At 45.5% G+C, this 17,768-nt stretch overlaps 1 protein-coding gene across 1 annotated transcript; it reads left to right on the top strand.

The window, feature by feature from the left end:
• The first annotated feature begins 999 nt into the window (after nt 1–999).
• On the top strand, nt 1,000–17,755 carry Dhc16F (Dynein heavy chain at 16F). The gene is made up of 27 exons (XM_018016321.2): nt 1,000–2,009; nt 2,066–2,210; nt 2,319–2,669; nt 2,738–2,833; nt 2,900–3,030; nt 4,619–5,193; nt 5,395–5,805; nt 5,876–6,266; nt 6,321–6,597; nt 6,656–7,270; nt 7,653–8,105; nt 8,490–9,313; nt 9,372–9,966; nt 10,023–10,172; nt 10,234–10,545; nt 10,610–11,537; nt 11,601–11,780; nt 11,841–12,107; nt 12,165–12,350; nt 12,427–12,776; nt 12,837–12,978; nt 13,040–14,043; nt 14,104–14,284; nt 14,433–15,187; nt 15,255–16,323; nt 16,385–16,855; nt 16,924–17,755. Exons 1-27 carry the CDS (start codon nt 1,172–1,174, stop codon nt 17,278–17,280), a joined length of 12,054 nt encoding a protein of 4,017 aa, XP_017871810.1. The 5' UTR covers nt 1,000–1,171; the 3' UTR covers nt 17,281–17,755.
• Nucleotides 17,756–17,768: the final 13 nt, after the last annotated feature.

The raw sequence follows: 17,768 nt of genomic DNA, 5'->3' as shown, positions 1-17,768 counted from the left end.
TTCCATTCATATAAGCTAGCGGAAAGCTGTTCGTGAAAGCTTTGAAAAGCTTTACTCAACTGATTCTGCTTCAAATTAAATAAGAAACTCAAACTGCTACGAACATTTACGAAAAGCTTAGCTAATTCAAATTTATATACCCCAAACAATATACGAATTACAAAATAAAGAATATAGAGATTTTATACACTATTTGCATGGACTATTGCATTTTTCAATGTGGCCCACTGAGGTCTAACAAATTAAAAATGGAAGACGAAAGTTTATATACTCGTATCTAACACCGCTAATCAAATATTATCGAAGTCTGCGGTCTGGTGAAATACCAATAAATTATACCTAAATTATATATGTCAATTTCGTAATTACTGCAAGTTTAAATACAGGGCTGCGGATATTTGATAGCACCATCTGGCAACCCTACAAGGTTGCCCGCATTCGACGGATCCATGTTCGTTTTTTTAAATAAAAGAAAAATACTATGTTGTTTGATCATCATAATCATAATTTTCATACAATGGTAAAACTTGCAATTAATTCGTTACTGTTCAGAGATGGGTCAATACATATTACAAGACTTTACAACTTATCAAAGTATTCACTTGAATCCGAAAAATGTGACTCTAGCGCGGGCATTCTTTGCCTTTTCAAATATATTATATATACGTATGATTCCAAAAAAATAAAAAATTCTGTGCTTGAATTAAGAAAAAAGCTGGAATATTGTTGGATAGAGATATTTATATCTGGCGTTTGTAAGTGTATTAGAAAGTTTGAATGGTTTGAAATAAATAGTTACTATAAGCTTTTAAATAATTGCACTTGATTTATTAGGAATTTATTTATAAATGTAAACCTTCAGCGCTTTACTTTTCGTCAGAAAAAAGCTCTTTGCAAATAGTTAGCTGCAGGCTAAGCTTAACGGCTGCCATGACACCGTATCGGATGCAAATGTAGCCGTTGCCTTGGCAAAGATGGAAAACAAGCAACAAATTCAATAGTTGCCAGGCGAAGCCTATCAAATTTGTTCTATATATATAGATATATCAATTAAATGTATTTATATATATATATATGTATATATGTATATATGTATATAAATATGCTAATTGATTCGTCTACACTGCAGAACCATATATTTCACTGATTGTTGGGCCGTTAAGTGCGCAAAATGGAGGAGGACGCCGTAGCCGAGAAGAAAGCTGCCCCCCCACCGGAAAAACCCCGTCATGTCGACATGTACGTGGACAGCGACAAGGAAGATGAGAGAGATAGAACCGTTCAAAGTGTGACCCCGACCTCAAGGGCTACGAGCAGCATAGCGAGGGAGTCCATCATGCGGAAGAGTCGACAGCGGAGCATGAGGGCGGTTTTCAAGGAGCGGTCAACCAAATCACTCACCGACGTCAACCTACAGATTAAAACGGGCGCGTCACTAATACCCGACTTGAACCTGATCATTAATCGGATGCGCAACATGAAGGACGACAGCTTTGTCTACTTGGATTATATGCTGCCCAAGGATAGCGAATTCTTCACCCCGTACAGTCTGCGCGAAGTTGAGTACTGCAATTTAAACATCTATAAGCCCTACTATACAGTAACGCGGCATGGCGTTACCTATTGGCGCGTCTCCGAGAACTTCTTCACGCCGCTCAATCAATGGCAACAGGAGTTCCAGCAATTCCTGAGCATCATTCAAATACGCACCTTCTCCATCTTTCGCTTGTGGAAGGGCTTCAAAGTGTGGGAGAAGACAATAAAGTGGCGCAAATTGAACTACGCCCGCAACCACTTGCAGAATAATCTATTCATCGTCATTCCCCAACTGGCCAAAGCAGTGCTTCGGATGCGAGCCGATCTTGTTGTCCTGGAGCGTCTCAGCTTTGTAAATACGGAAAATATCGAGGAATGGCATCCCTTCTACTTTCTGGAGCTTCATATGCGCATCTATGAGCAGCTGAACTTCCTCTTCCACGAATTTCGAGGCTTTGTGGGCAAAGCTTTATGTGCGTATAGTTTAACTATATCTATATGGATTTTAATATTCCCTCTATCCCCACAGATCGTTCATGCACTGAGGCCATTATGGCACGTGGCTTCTATCCCGATGATGAGATCAATTACTATCCATCTGTCAAGAAAATGCGAGAGGCACACAGCTTTATGGATAGAGCCCGGAAGCGCGCGTTTTGCAAGACCTTAACCAAGTGAGTTCAAATATCTCTGTGATCTGAGCTTCGATGATTGCAACTATTCCAGTTGTACTCTCAATGACCACATTCTCAACTAACTCACATCTTCTCGCTCATTGGCAGCTTTCTCACCTACTGCGACATGATGTTGTATCAAGCGCTATATCGTGTAACCATTCAGAGCTACGAGGACCTGCATCAGGCTTTTGATGAACACAACAAGGTGGCGCCATCGGAGGCGGAAATAATGAGTCACGATCGTCTTGACACGAAAGTCGAAAAACCGCGTCCACCCGATGCACCACAAGCTCCATTTTTCCTGGCACAGTTGCGCCTCCTGCCCGATCGCATTGAGGTGGAGCCCTTGGAGGATGTCTTGAAGCTGATCTTTCAGCGCATTACGGGCTTGATCTTGGAGACTGTCCTAGACATACCGCCCTTTACCACAGACCCGGAATTCACCCAATACACAGCGTAGGCTATCGTAGCTATCATGACTAATTTGACTGACCTACTCCAATTTACTGTTTCATTTCATCTAGGCCATCGATCATGGGCCGTCAGGAGGAATGTCTGTATCAGTCAGCGCCGGAATTGACCTTCCTGTTGAAGCAAGATGCCACCTTCACTTTCAATCGGTAAGCTGCATTCGTATTTTCTCTAATTCTTATCATATTCATCATCATCATCAATCGTTCGAGCAGCAAAGATATATTTGTACTGATTCACGCGGCATACGAGATGGCTCATCTTTATACGGCACGCTTTCATACAATACGTGAGAACTACGAGATTGATGCCACCACAGATCCGGAAGAGCTTAGCAGTGAAAGAGGTAAGAATGCAAGCATTAAGTAGATGCTATTAGAGGGTATTATTAAAGATAAGCTACCCGTGCATATCCATGTAGAGCTTACAAGAAGGTACTAGGGATATTAACTAATCTATATGAACAAGCAATTTGGTAATCTCTTTACAAATACATACATATGCATATACTTCAATTTATTCATACTTAACCCTATAAACACATACATACATACATATGTATGTACATGTATACATTCCTCGTGTATTAAGAATTTTTAGCTTAACATGCTTTGCACAATTGCATTATAGCGCACACATCCGCATATACATACATACATATGTAATTATACTCATGTGTATGTCTGTATGTAATTTAGCAATTAATTTACACACACTTATTTAACACAATATTCAAAGCGTTTGCAGCCGCGGTCAACGCTAAACTGAGAAAATTGCAGCATTTTTAAGCTGCGCTCGCTGCAATATTAACGGCACTAACAAAAGCAGCACTGGCGATTACAGTTATTTGTGCGCCAATTTCTTAGCTCTGCATGGCACAGTGGTACATGAATATGCAAACAGTTGATATGTTCGAATGTTAAGTTAGTGTAGAGCAAAGTTCTAAATTAGAGAATATAGGATTATTTAAAACTAGGTGACCCGGCGAACTTGGTATCGCCTAAAAGTCAAAGACTGTCGTGTTACTCATTCACGTATTGATCAAATATGCATGAATAATTTTTTAACATGAGAGCAGGACCGAAAACTGTCACTGTTATCAAGCCTACTGGGTAAATTCTCAATGAAAATTTGACAGCTCCGAAATTAAAGAACCTTTAGGGAAAATAACGCGTTTTTCAAGTATTCGTCAATTTTGTAGTATTTTTTAAGATATACTCTCCTAATCGGGGCGGAGACAATTAGAACAAATCAAAAAAATTGGTCCAGCAGATCTGGAGTTATAAGTGTTGTAACACATAACACGACATAGTTTTATATATTTAGATAAAATTACGATTAAATACAGAATTAAGGTTTTAAGTTTGAACTAATTTAAATTAATTATTAAAATCAAATTTAAACATGCTTTATACTGTGTTATATACAACATAGTCTCTTAGTTTTATTTAATTGAATTAATAATTTTTTCTTTTAACTTGTAGGGCATTTTCTGAAATATTATAAATTTGCTTATTATTATTTTATTTTATATTTTATTTTTGGTAAATGCATTTTTTTTTTATTCGATATTCATTTTTAAGAAATACTATTTTTAACTGCGGTCTGCACCACAGTGCGAGGACAAAGCAAATTTGGAGACAATTGAGTCCAGAGCGCAAAGCATAACGGATTTTAGTTTGCATCAAAGCAATGAGAGCAAAGAGGATAGACGGTTGAATCTGTATGTACATATGCATGTATATACATATATGTGTGTGTAGTTAGTAACTTAGCCCATAGGCAAATCGAAATGAACTGTGAGAAGTGTCTCTGTGCAATGCAATGGGCGGGCTTAGTCAAAGGGAGACTTGAAATTTGTTCTTCTTCAAGCAGAGTTTACTCCTCTCTTACTAACTCGCTCTTCTCTTCTCTCTTAATACTTCTCTTTGCAGACCTCACGGCGCTGCGCAACTATTGCGATCGCTATTGCAACAATCTGCAAGCCTTGGATGGTATTTTGGATCAGGTATACCTTGGTCTCTTGAAACTGGGCCAGAGCGGATTTAAGGATGCGGTGACGCCCGTCTGTCAGCGCCTGCAAAGTGTTTTGGCCATTTACTTGCCCCAGCTGGCCGAGGAGGAGACTACGAAGCTGTATGAGGATGCCCAGGACTTTTTTGGCCGCATCGGCTTTGAGCCTCAATCAACGCTCCCGCTGGTTGCCCACCTTCGCTTCCTTGATAATTGTCACTTGGAGCTCGATGGTCTCTTCACCGTTATTGACTATATACACGATTTGCTGATGATCATCAAAGACTTCAATATACCAATTGACGATGAACGCAAAGAGGACTACATGGACACCGAGGACTATCTGAATCGGACCAGAGAAACGTTGGCCGAGATTTTGGAGAAACGTCAGGACTTCATCAATCAGCTGGACGAAGCTATGCAGGAAGATATTCACAATCTAAAGGAAAATATACACGAAGTAGCTATCCAGGCCATCGAAGAGTGGCTGCTCATGGTAAGTTCTGACATTGGGTCGATCTCAGATTGACACGTTGCTATAGCGTGCCAATGGATTAAATTGGGGTCGTTTGGGATGGCATGACACTGAGTACCTGGCTATGGGGTATCCTTACCTTTTGCTGTTATTTCTAGTCTGTGAAGGGGGTCTCTCACAGTACATTTGTACATTTAATTTGAGCTCTATTCACCTCCACAGAGTCAATCAGATCGCAAAAAAGTTAATGAGAAGCTAGATGATTTGCTGACCCGTATGAATGAGTGCCGGGAGAAAGCCGATGAGCTGCTAGGATATCAGAAGGAATTCCGAATCGATCTGACCATGTATGAGGAGATGGACGAAGGTTTCTACAATATACGACAGCGGCAAAATCTGTACAAAACATTAATGGACTGGGAGGAGTCGCTTGCCAGCTGGCTAGCAGCCGATTTTAGCACTCTGCCCGTGAATGAAATGATGGAGCTGAATGCAAAGACTATTAAGAACTGTATGCAGTTCCAAAAGTATTTACCACAAAATGATATAGTGCCCGTACTACAAAAATCTGCCGAAGACTTCAAGGAGAAGTTGCCGGTTATTGGTTATCTGCGAAATCCGAATCTTCGTGCGGTAGGCATACAGAATATACAGCTAAGAATTAAACGTAGGACTCTTGAAAATAATATTATCCTTCGAACAGCGTCATTGGACTGAGGTTGAGGAGCTACTGGGCCGCAAGTTCTTCCAGGAACCAAATATCAAGATTGCCACCTATGATGAGGTACACGCATTTGACGACGAGAACAATGCCGAGAGCCTTATGCAAATCTCCTCGCAAGCCACTGGAGAAACGCAGCTGGAGAACATGCTCAAGGGTATCGAGACGATGTGGAAGGAGACAGAGCTCTTCATTGTATCGCATCATGATCAGAAAGATGTTTTCATTCTTGCCGGTACCGAGGAGCTGCAGGCGGTGCTGGATGATGCCAACGTGAATATCAATACCATAGCTGCATCCAAATTCGTGGGTCCCATCAAAGCACGTGTGGAGGAGTGGACAACGGCTCTGGATCAATTTGGCAAGACATTTGGTGGGTAAATTAGAGTATTTAGCTGGAGTCTAGCCTAACTATTTCGGATCATAGAGGCCTGGATGGATTGCCAGGGCGCCTGGATCTATTTGGAGGCCATCTTTGCCTCGGCTGACATACAACGGCAGCTGCCCCACGAAGCCAAAATGTTCAATCAGGTGGACAAGAACTTTAAGGAAATACTGCGCCATGCCAAGAAGGTGGCGTTGGCACTACCGACCATGTCTAGCATAGAAGTCTACGAGATGCTTATGGAGGACAATCGCTTACTCGATGCGATTTCGCGTGGCTTGGAAGCCTATTTGGAAGTGAAGCGTGTGGTGTTTCCCAGGTAAGAGACTCAGTCTTTCACTTAAGCCAAGCGGACTCATTTAAACTCTGTTGCTCAGATTCTACTTTCTGTCCAACGACGAGCTGCTCGAAATTCTCGCCCAGACGCGAATACCGCAAGCTGTGCAGCCGCATTTGCGCAAATGTTTCGATGCCATCTATCGCCTGGAGTTTGGCCAGAAGGAGGGTGGCGATGGCAAAATGGTTGCCACAAATGACATAATTGCCTTCCTATCGCCCGAGGGCGAGAAGCTACAGTTCGGCAAAGGCCTAAAGGCGCGTGGTGCCGTCGAGGAGTGGCTTAGCAAGGTGGAGGATGCGATGTTTGTGTCCGTTAAGCGTTGCATGCGCTTTGGCTATCAATGCTATGCAGCCAAGGACCGCGACGAATGGTTTCAAGATCATCCCAACCAGGTTGTACTCACCGTCTCTCAGGTACAATGGGCCGCCGACATACATCGTATATTCGAGGCTAAGGATTCGAATGCAGTCAACACCGTTGACAGGATGATCAAATTCGAGATCAAATGCCTGCAGGATCTTGGCGCCCTGGCCGCCCTCACACGCAAAAATATCTCATCACTATTGAGAAAGATCCTCTGCGCACTAATCACGATCGATGTCCATGCCAAGGACTCAGTGCGCATGCTTATAGAAAAGGGCGTCCACAATCCGTAAGTATCCATGCAATAGAATACCTAAACAGAAATGAGGGGAATCGACAAAATGTAGTGGACTGAATGATTAAGTCTGAAAGTTTTCCCGCTGTCCCAGTGTATCATTATCATTTATTTTCTATAATGTCGGTATACCACTATTAACAAAGCTCTTCGAGTCAATTATCGCATTTCCGATAGAAAAATTGTTTACTCTGTGAAACATGTGTGAAAAACTAATCAATCTATAGAAGAAGGGAATCAGCAGATCTGCGTAGAGTGATGGGTATTTTGTATTCTAGCTTACCCAGTTGTAGAATCACTAATCCTCTTTTCATTTAAATAAGAAATACCAAAAATCTATGATTGCCTTAACCTGATTTTCACCTTCGCTCTCCAGCTTAGACTTCAATTGGCTGAAGATGCTGCGCTTCTATTGGGCCGTGGAAAACGAGGCGGTCTTCTCTCGCATGGCAGCTGCTAATATACCCTATTATTACGAGTACTTGGGCGCGGGAGGTGTGCTGGTGCTGACACCACTCACGGATCGTTGTTACCTCTGTCTGATGGGCGCCTTTCAAATGGACTTGGGTGGTGCTCCTGCTGGCCCGGCTGGTACGGGCAAAACGGAGACAACGAAGGATTTGGCCAAGGCTTTGGCAAAACAGTGCGTCGTATTCAATTGCTCAGATGGTCTCGACTACAAGATGATGGGTCGCTTCTTTTCTGGCTTGGCACAGTGCGGCGCCTGGTGCTGCTTCGACGAGTTCAATCGTATTGATATCGAGGTGTTGTCTGTCATTGCCCAGCAGTTGATTACCATACGAACAGCTAAGGTGATGAAAGCCAAACGGTAAGCCAATCAAGATATATAAGTAGTTATCGACATTATTGTGGCACTGGGAATAGTTTTTGGATATGAAAGAATTTGTATTATGCCTCAAAGTCGGATAGCATATAGAATCCTTTTCATATCCCAAGTCCCTTGGTGATTTGAAAATAGTAAGAGCTCTACGATTATGCGATTAGAATTTTTATATAATAGACTTTTTTGGAGAACCTAATATATATAATACAAAGGATTTCCATGTGATTTCTTAAAATGATTGAGTCAGAGGAAATCCTATTAATTACTTTGCCTTTTCGAACAGTCAAATGCTGAGAGTCTATGAGAAGGCTCATCTAGAATATACTTTTAATTATCTTCACATTTAACTTTTTTATTCTCATCCCATAGTTTCATGTTTGAGGGTCGCGAAATAAAGATCAATCACTCGTGCTGCGTCTTTATAACCATGAATCCGGGCTATGCCGGCCGTACAGAGTTGCCGGACAATTTGAAGGCACTCTTCCGACCCATATCTATGATGGTGCCCGACTATGCGCTCATCTCCGAGGTTATTTTGTATTCTGAGGGCTTCGAGGATCCCAAGATATTGGCCCGCAAAATGGTGCAAATGTACCAGCTGTGCAGTCAGCAGCTTAGCCAACAGAACCACTACGATTTCGGTATGCGAGCCGTCAAATCTGTGCTGGTAATGGCCGGCGCTCTCAAGCGAGCCGCACCCAATCAGCGAGAGGATATAACACTGATTGCCGCGCTGCGCGACTCAAACATACCCAAGTTCTTGGCCGACGATGCTATACTGTTCCGTGGCATACTTAGCGATCTGTTTCCGGGCGTCGACCTGCCCGACTCGCAGCATCCTCACTTGGAGGAAAGCCTGCGAATTGGCCTACGTCAAAAGAATCTGCAGGCAGTGCCCACCACCATACGAAAGTGCCTTCAGCTATATGAGACCATGTGTGTGCGTTGGGGCGTCATGACGGTGGGTCCCACGGGAGGTGGTAAGTCGGTAGTGCTGCATGCACTGGAGTTTGCGTTGGCCCACCTGTTCGAGAACGAGGTGCCAGATCCAAACTTCCGGCCTGTCGTCATACAGACAATGAATCCGAAGGCCGTTAGCATGAATGAGCTATACGGCTATGTGGACCCCAAGACCTTGGAGTGGCAAGACGGTCTACTGGGTCTTGCAGTGCGTGTTGCTACTCTAGTAGAGGGTAAGCGCCTAAGGACTTTTGTGAAATTCGAATTACTCTTAATTTTGTATACTCACAGAGGAAATTCATCAGTGGATCATGTGTGACGGCCCCGTAGATGCCGTGTGGATTGAGAACTTGAACACTGTCCTAGACGATAACAAGATGCTGTGTCTGGCCAACTCAGAGCGTATCAAGCTAACTGCTTGGATACACATGCTCTTCGAAGTGCAGGATCTGTTGCAGGCCTCGCCAGCGACAGTCTCGCGTTGCGGCATGGTGTATGTCGATCCTGGGGACCTGGGCTGGATACCGCTCGTCGATACCTGGCGCGAAGTTGATATGGGCAAGAAGCTGAACGCGAATCTGTCCGAGTTTCTGTATCAGCTCTTTATCGGTTACTTTGAGAAGGCGCTGAAAATCGAACGCAAGCGCGCGTCTTACACCATACACCAAGTGCTCGGCTCCAAGGTTCGGCTCTGCTGCTCCCTGATCTCTTCGCAGCTGGAGGGCGTCAACTGGTACACACTGGGAGACGAGCCGGCCAAGAATCTGCTTACAAAGATCTTCACGTGGTGTGTGCTCTGGGCGATTGCATCCAACTTGAAAGATGCGGAAAAACTGTCATTTGAGGACTTTTGGGGCAGGGCCATGGCTGTGCATCCAAACATGGAGTAAGTGCCTCAAAATCAAATCCCTAAAAGAGAGTTTCACGATATTTTCTCTTCAGCATGCCAGAGCGTTCCCTGTGGAACTATCGCGTCGATTTGGAGAATAACGATTGGGGTAACTGGAATGATATTATGCCCAAGTTTGTATTCCATTCGGACATATCCTACTATGACATGCAGGTGCCAACCGTGGATACCACAAAATACGGGTAACTGAATGCCAACTGAGCTGGCTAGAGCGCCATTTCTTTGACTCTCAATTTCCTTTAGCTATGTAGCTGATCTGCTCTTCAAACGCGACTTCCCAGTCATGGTCACCGGAGAGACGGGCGTGGGCAAAACAGTGCTGGCCATTAGCTGCATGAAGCGCCTAGCCGAGGGCAAGGTCATACCCGTGGTGCTCAATTTCTCGGCACAAACGAGCAGCTTACGCACACAGGAAATGATCGAGGGACCGCTGGAGAAGCGTAAGAAGACCCAGCTGGGCGCCCCAGTTGGCAAAACTGTTATCATCTTCATCGATGACGTCAATATGCCCAAGCTGGATACTTATGGCAGCCAGCCGGCCATTGAGCTGCTCAGGTTTGTGCGGAGCTAAAGTAGATTTGTTAAATCGAATAAGTAAGCCAGCCCAATCCAATTGCAGGCAGTATCTGGACTTCAAGGGCTTCTACGATCGCGAGAAACTCTTCTGGAAGGATATTCTGGACGTGGTCTTGGGCTGTGCCTGTGCCCCGCCTGGCGGTGGACGCAACTTGTTGACGCCGCGTTTTGTGCGGCATTTTGCGCTCTTTTCCCTGCCCAAGCCCAACGAGGAGACGCTCTCCCAGATCTTCAACGGAATTCTGCTGGGTTTCCTGCAAACGTTCTCGTCCGCGATTCGGGCGCTGTCCGAGTCGATAGTCAACGCCTGTGTGGACGTCTATATGCGTGTGACGAAAGTGATGCTTCCCACGCCAGATCGCTCCCATTATATATTCAACTTGCGAGACTTGTCCAAGTGCATACAGGGCATATTGCAGGCGAATAATATGTACTACAACCAGGAGAATCAGATTCTGCGGCTGTTTTACCACGAGACAACGCGCGTCTTTCACGATCGTCTCATCAACTTGGAGGACAAGGCGATCTTTCGCCAGCTGATGAATGATGTGTGCCTTTATCATTTCAATCGCGACGTTGTCGGACTCGAAGAGCCGCCCATACTCTTTGGCGACTTTATGATATTCGGCAAGCCGAAGAACGAGCGCGTCTACGAAGAGGTCAAGGATCATACCAAGCTTGAGAGCGTGCTTAACGATTATATTGCCGACTACAACTCGATGGCGGTGGGCAAGTTTATGAAATTGATACTTTTCCAAGACGCCATGGAGCATACGGTCCGGCTGGCTCGCCTACTGCGTAGCGATCGTGGCAACGGACTGTTAGTGGGCGTTGCCGGCATGGGCAAACAATCGCTGACCCGACTTGCCTCGCATGTCAACGAATACAACTGCTGGCAGATTGAGATGAGACGCAACTACGATCTCAATGCCTTCCACGAGGATCTGCGCGTCCTCTATAGAATTGCAGGCGTAAGTATCAAGCCAATTAGTACAGCCATAGTTTATTTTTTCAACTCGCTTGCCTCCTTTTAGATTGATAATCAGCCTGTTACCTTCCTGCTGATTGACAGCCAAATCGTTGAGGAGGAGTTCCTGGAGGACATTAACAATATTCTCAACTCTGGCGAGGTGCCAAACTTGTTCGAAGGCGACGAGTATGAGAAGATTATACTGGATGCGCGTGATGCCTGCAATGCGTCCAAAAAGGACGAGGTAATTGCTAATGAGCCTCAATGTAACTCAACATATTTAATCTAAGCAAATTACTGGCAGAGCTGTCCACGCGATGAGATCTACAAGTTCTTCATTAACCGCGTGAGGAACAATCTACATGTGGTCATGTCGATGAGTCCAGTGGGTGATGCATTTCGACGACGCTGCCGCATGTTCCCCTCGTTGGTTAACTGCACCACCATCGATTGGTTCACTAGCTGGCCCACCGAGGCCCTGTACTCTGTTGCCTTGGGCCTGCTCACAAAGATCGCACCCAACTATAACGAGAGAGTGGCTCTGGCTAGCACCACTGTGTTTATGCACAAGGTACGTAGCTAAAATTTAACATTGGAAAGGCTTAATCGTCCCTACTGAATCCTGCAGACCGTCGAGGATGCCTCTGTGCGTTTCTACAAGGAGATGAAGCGGCATTACTATACCACACCCAGCAGCTATCTAGAGCTGCTCAAGCTATACGAGTCTCTGCTCAAGATTAAAACTCAGGAGATTATAGCCAAGCGGAAGCGCATTGCCAGCGGTCTTAACAAGTTGCTGGAGACAAATGAAGTGGTATGTTGATCACATCTAGATGCTAGCATTCATACATCCATGTGGCATCCATAACTCTCTTGCTTACGCCTTGCAGATTGCAGTAATGCAAAAGGAGCTAGAAGTTATGGTGCCTCAGCTGGATGAAAAGTCGGCCATGATGAAGTCCTTGGTGGACAATCTAACCAAGGAGACCAAACAAGCGGACGCTGTCAAGCAAGGCGTCATGGAGGATGAGGCCAACGCAAAGGAGAAGGCAGCCATTGCCCAGGCCATATCCGCAGACGCCAGCAAGGACTTGGAGACAGCCATGCCAGCTCTGCGTGACTCCGAGGAGGCACTCAAAGGTCTCACAAAAGCCGACATCAATGAACTGAAGTCGTTCACCACACCGCCAGCCCTAGTGCAGTTCTGCATGGAAGCTGTTTGCATTTTATTGGGCGCAAAGTAAGTAGAACGCAAAATATATACAAGAAATAAATCTGATCAGCTTAATGGTGTCACTAGACCCACCTGGGCAGCCGCTAAGGCCATTATGGCAGACATTAACTTCATCAAGCGACTGTTCGAGTACGACAAGGAGCACATGAAGGACGACGTCGTCAAGAAAGTCAAAAAGTACATCGAGCATAAGGATTTTGTACCCGCTGTGAGTATGGTCTAGCCTAAGAGAGGACTGCATTTGATTTCGATCACTTTTATCGACACAGAAATTCGAGAAAGTATCCAAAGTAGCCAAGTCGGTGAGCATGTGGGTCATTGCCATGGACAGCTTCAACAAAGTCTACAAAGTGGTGGAGCCGAAGATCAAGCGCAAAGAAGCAGCCGAAGCGGAGCTCAAGGAGGTGATGAAGGTGCTGCGACAAAAGCAAAAGGAGCTCGCGGCTGTCGAGGCAAAGATACAATCGCTGCGCGACAGCCTGGAAGAGAAACAGCTCGAATTTCAGGCCATACAGGATAATGTGGATCTCACCTATGGACGCATCAATCGCGCCGGACGACTCACCTCTGCGTTGGCCGACGAACAGGTTCGCTGGCGAGACACTGTCAAATCTCTTACAGGCGACCTGGGCTGTGTGCCCGGGGATGTGCTGGTGGCAGCTGCCTGTGTTGCCTACTTAGGCGCCTTCTCCAATCAATATCGTCGCGAAATGAGCCAATTGTGGGTGGACAAATGTCGCGAGTACACCATTCCCTCCAGCAAGGAATTCAATTTACTGAAGGTCCTGGGCGATGCCTACGAGATGCGGCAATGGAATGTCGACGGTCTGCCCAAGGATAACATATCCATTGAGAATGGTATATATGCGACGCGTGCCTTGCGCTGGGCCCTCATGATCGATCCGCAGGAGCAGGCCAATCGCTGGATACGCAACATGGAGAAGGCTAACAACCTGCAGGTCATCAAGATGACAGACCCCTCCATGATGCGCGTGCTTGAGAACAGCGTACGGCAGGGTAATCCAGTGCTGCTGGAGGAAATCGAAGAGACCATAGATCCCTCGCTGCGTCCCATACTCCAGCGGGAGACGTACAAGTCTGAGGGTCGGATCTATCTCAAGTTGGGCGACCAAGTCATTGACTACGATGATAATTTCAAACTGTATATGACCACAAAGCTGCCCAATCCCCATTACCTACCCGAGGTGTGTATCAACGTGACCTTAGTTAACTTCTTAGTCACCGAAAGCGGACTCGAGGACCAATTGCTGGCGTAAGCAACCAGAGACTGGCTTTCTTTCCACCTCGCTCTAATATCCCTTACCACCCACAGAGACATTGTAGCTATCGAGCTGCCAGCCATGGAGGCGCAACGTAACGATCTGGTGGTCAAGATCAATACGGATAAGCAGCAGCTGCTGGCATTGGAGGATAAAGTGCTGAAGCTTCTATTCAACTCTGAGGGAAATATTTTAGACGATGAGGAATTGGTGGAAACACTAAATGATGCCAAGGTAAGTTCCTGATTGGGCTTAGATAGAAACAATTATAGATTAAGACTCAAACCTCAGGGGTTTGATTATCGAGGATCTCTCTCTCTTAAATCCTTTTAAATGGCTTAGACCACCTCAATAATCTATCTTATATCTCTCTCATTTCTAGGAAACTTCATTGATCATTGCGGCTCGTCTTATCGATACAGAGGAAACTGAAAAGATTATAACGGCATCGCGTGAGCGTTATCGAATCCTATCGTCTCGTGGCGCTATTCTCTATTTCGTTGTCGCCAGCTTAGCTGAAATCGATCCCATGTACCAGTACAGCCTGAAGTATTTCACGCAGGTCTTTTGCAATGTTCTACGCATTGACCATCCCGCTATGGCCGTAGAGCTGCGCATCTCTACATTGATGGTGGATGAGTTGAAGGCTATTTACGATAACATATCGCGTGGTCTGTTCGAGAATCATAAACTAATCTTTAGCTTCCTGCTGGCGCTGTCTGTGGAACGGCAAGAGGGTCGTGTCACTGAAGATGAGTTTGGGTTCCTCACGCGCGGCGCTGTTGGCACAGTGAAAGCCAAGCCACAGCCACCGGAATTGAAAATCAGTCAGGTTCAATGGGAGGCGGCACTATTTTTGGAAATGCATTTTCCGGAAGCCTTTTCGAACTTCACCGACGAGCTGGGCACTCCGTTTTTCATTCAGCTGCAGGACAACAGGGAGGAGTTTGATTACGCCCAAACCAATGCACCGCCCACGGACAAGTGGAATAAGCGACTAAAGAACTTCCATAAGCTCATGTTTATTGCAAATTTCCGAAAGCCACGTTTCGTTCTCAATGTCGTTAGTTACCTGCATGAGACGGTGGGTAAATACTTTACAGAAGTCTCCGCCGGGGGCACACAGCTCAGCACAGTGTAAGTAGAGTTCTTAGGAGAGTGCGAGAGACAGTTCTCTTTTAATTAGAGTTGTTCATCTCCTCAGATATCTGGATACCTCATCGGTGACTCCATTGATCTTTGTGCTGTCCACCGGCTCGGATCCCATGTCTGGTTTCCTTAAGTTCACCACAGAAATGAAGTTTACGGATAAATATTACTCCATTTCATTGGGCCAGGGCCAAGGACCACTTGCCGAAAGTTTGATTGATAAGAGTTTGCGCATGGGCCACTGGGTATTTCTGCAGAACTGTCACTTGGCCACGTCCTGGATGCGAGTGCTAGAGACGGTAGTGCGGAATCTAACTCTGGGCATTACAAAGGCACACGCAGACTTCCGTTTGTTCCTTTCCTCCATGCCCACCCAATCCTTTCCCATTAGTGTGCTGCAAAACTCTGTTAAGATTACCAATGAGCCGCCCAAAGGCATCAAGGCGAATGTCATTGGCGCCTTGGGTGATCTGAAGACTGAGTTCTTCGAGCAGCACATCCAGAATGGCAAATGGCGTGCAATTGTTTTTGGTTTGTGTATGTTCCACGCGGTTCTATTGGAGCGTCGCAAGTTCGGACCACTTGGCTGGAATATAACGTACGAGTTCAGTGAGAGCGATCGCGAGTGTGGATTAAAGACTCTGGACTTCTTTATCAATCGTGAAGTCATGAGCGATATACCGTGGGAAGCCATACTCTACATCAATGGCGACATCACGTGGGGCGGTCGCGTTACGGACTACTGGGATCTGCGTACACTGCGCACAATATTAACCATCTTCTCATCGGAGCGCATTATACAGCCGGACTATAAGTATTGCCGAGGCGACACTTATTACAGAGATCCGCAGGGCAAGACGCTCAAGGAGTATGCGACATTTGTGTTGGGTTTCCCGGTGTTAGAGGATCCCGAGATCTTTGGCATGAATCAGAACGCCAACATTGTGTTCCAGACCAAGGAAACCGAATTCTTTATCAACACACTTATGCTGGGCCAGCCACGCTCCGCAGCCGATGAGGGTCAGGCCATGGAGAATGACCTCTGTCAGTCTATCATAGCGCGCATACAGCAAGTCCTAACCAACAAGATACAGCGCGAGCCGATACACGACACTCTCACTGTGGTAAGTTGCTTAGACTTGGGTTAACGTGAAACGCAAGTCCGTAAAAGCATCTATATTCCAGTTGGACAGCAAGGGCCAGATGCCATCGCTGACGACTGTCTTAGTGCAGGAGATCGATCGCTTCAACATTGCGCTAGGCATCATTCATGATAGCTTGATCAATCTGTCGAAGGCAATCAAAGGTTTGGTTGTAATGTCCGAGGATCTGGAATTGGTATTCCGTGCACTGTTAGCCAATGTTGTGCCCGCGAGCTGGGCCAAGCGCAGTTTTCTGTCCATCAAGCCGCTGCCCAACTACATTGTGGACTTCCAGCGACGCATCGACTTCATCCAACACTGGGCTGAGAACGGGGCACCACGCTCCTATTGGATCAGCGGCTTCTTCTTCCCACAGTCGTTCCTCACCGGTGTCCTGCAGACGTATGCCAGACGTCGTGTGCTGCCCATCGATTCGCTGAAGATTGATTTCCAAGTAGTCGAGCTGGAGCTAGTGCAGCAGGACTTCTTCGAGCTGCACAATGCACATGTCAGCGTACGTGCAGAGACGGCCACACTATAGATGTGATCAGCTATGTAAATTGCTAACCTGTTTCATTTTAGGACGCTCGTCTTTATGGCAATCTGGAGGACTGCACGGATGGCATGATCAATGTACACGGCATCTTTGTGGAGGCCGCTCGCTGGGATCTGAGCATGGGTGGCCTGACGGATGCGCGCTTCGGTGAACTATACACCCGCATGCCTATCATTCGCTTCTTCCCATGCCTGGAGGTTAATCCCATTGTGCGTTACGAGGCGCCTCTCTATAAGACCCAGCAGCGTTCCGGAGTGCTCTCCACCACGGGCCACTCCACCAACTTTGTGCTCTCCATACTGTTGCTCAGTAAGAACGATCCAGAATTTTGGATAATGCGCGGCACCGCCCTCGTCTGCGCCGTACTGGAGAACATTTCCTGAACACATTGAAACATGTTCACATATATGCTGCATATAACTAGGCGTCTTTATTTCGTACAGTTCGTTTCAATTATGTTTTGGGTTCTCTTTGAGGCATAACCCGGCTAATACAATTATTATATGTATATTTGCATATGTGTTATTCATATTTCTAGAGCTTTAGAGTTGTGTATATATATAAATATTTATATGTGGTATATATGGGATATATATTATATATAAATATTTATTATTATTAACAGTTCTTAGTTCAGTTCTGTTTAATATAGTCATGCTTTTAGCTATTTACAACATTTAGAGGCAAACATAAAGAAATTAACGGACACAAAAGGGGATATTGCGAAATTGTTCAGACTTAAGTTAAGACAAGGCCGCTCACTAAAACTTTCTACCTGGTACGATAACGTTACACGTTTTGAAGTCTATTTGTGGATTTTATAAAGAGTCCCTATAAAATGTATACAATTTGAAATTACTACGCCCAAAAA

Source organism: Drosophila arizonae, chromosome X (genome assembly GCF_054131065.1).
Source record: "Drosophila arizonae isolate 15081-1271.41 chromosome X, UAZ_ARI_1.0, whole genome shotgun sequence".
Classification (NCBI taxonomy): Eukaryota; Metazoa; Arthropoda; class Insecta; order Diptera; family Drosophilidae; genus Drosophila; species Drosophila arizonae.
Note: the sequence above shows the minus strand (reverse complement) of the source record. Positions and strands in the feature narration are given on the sequence as shown.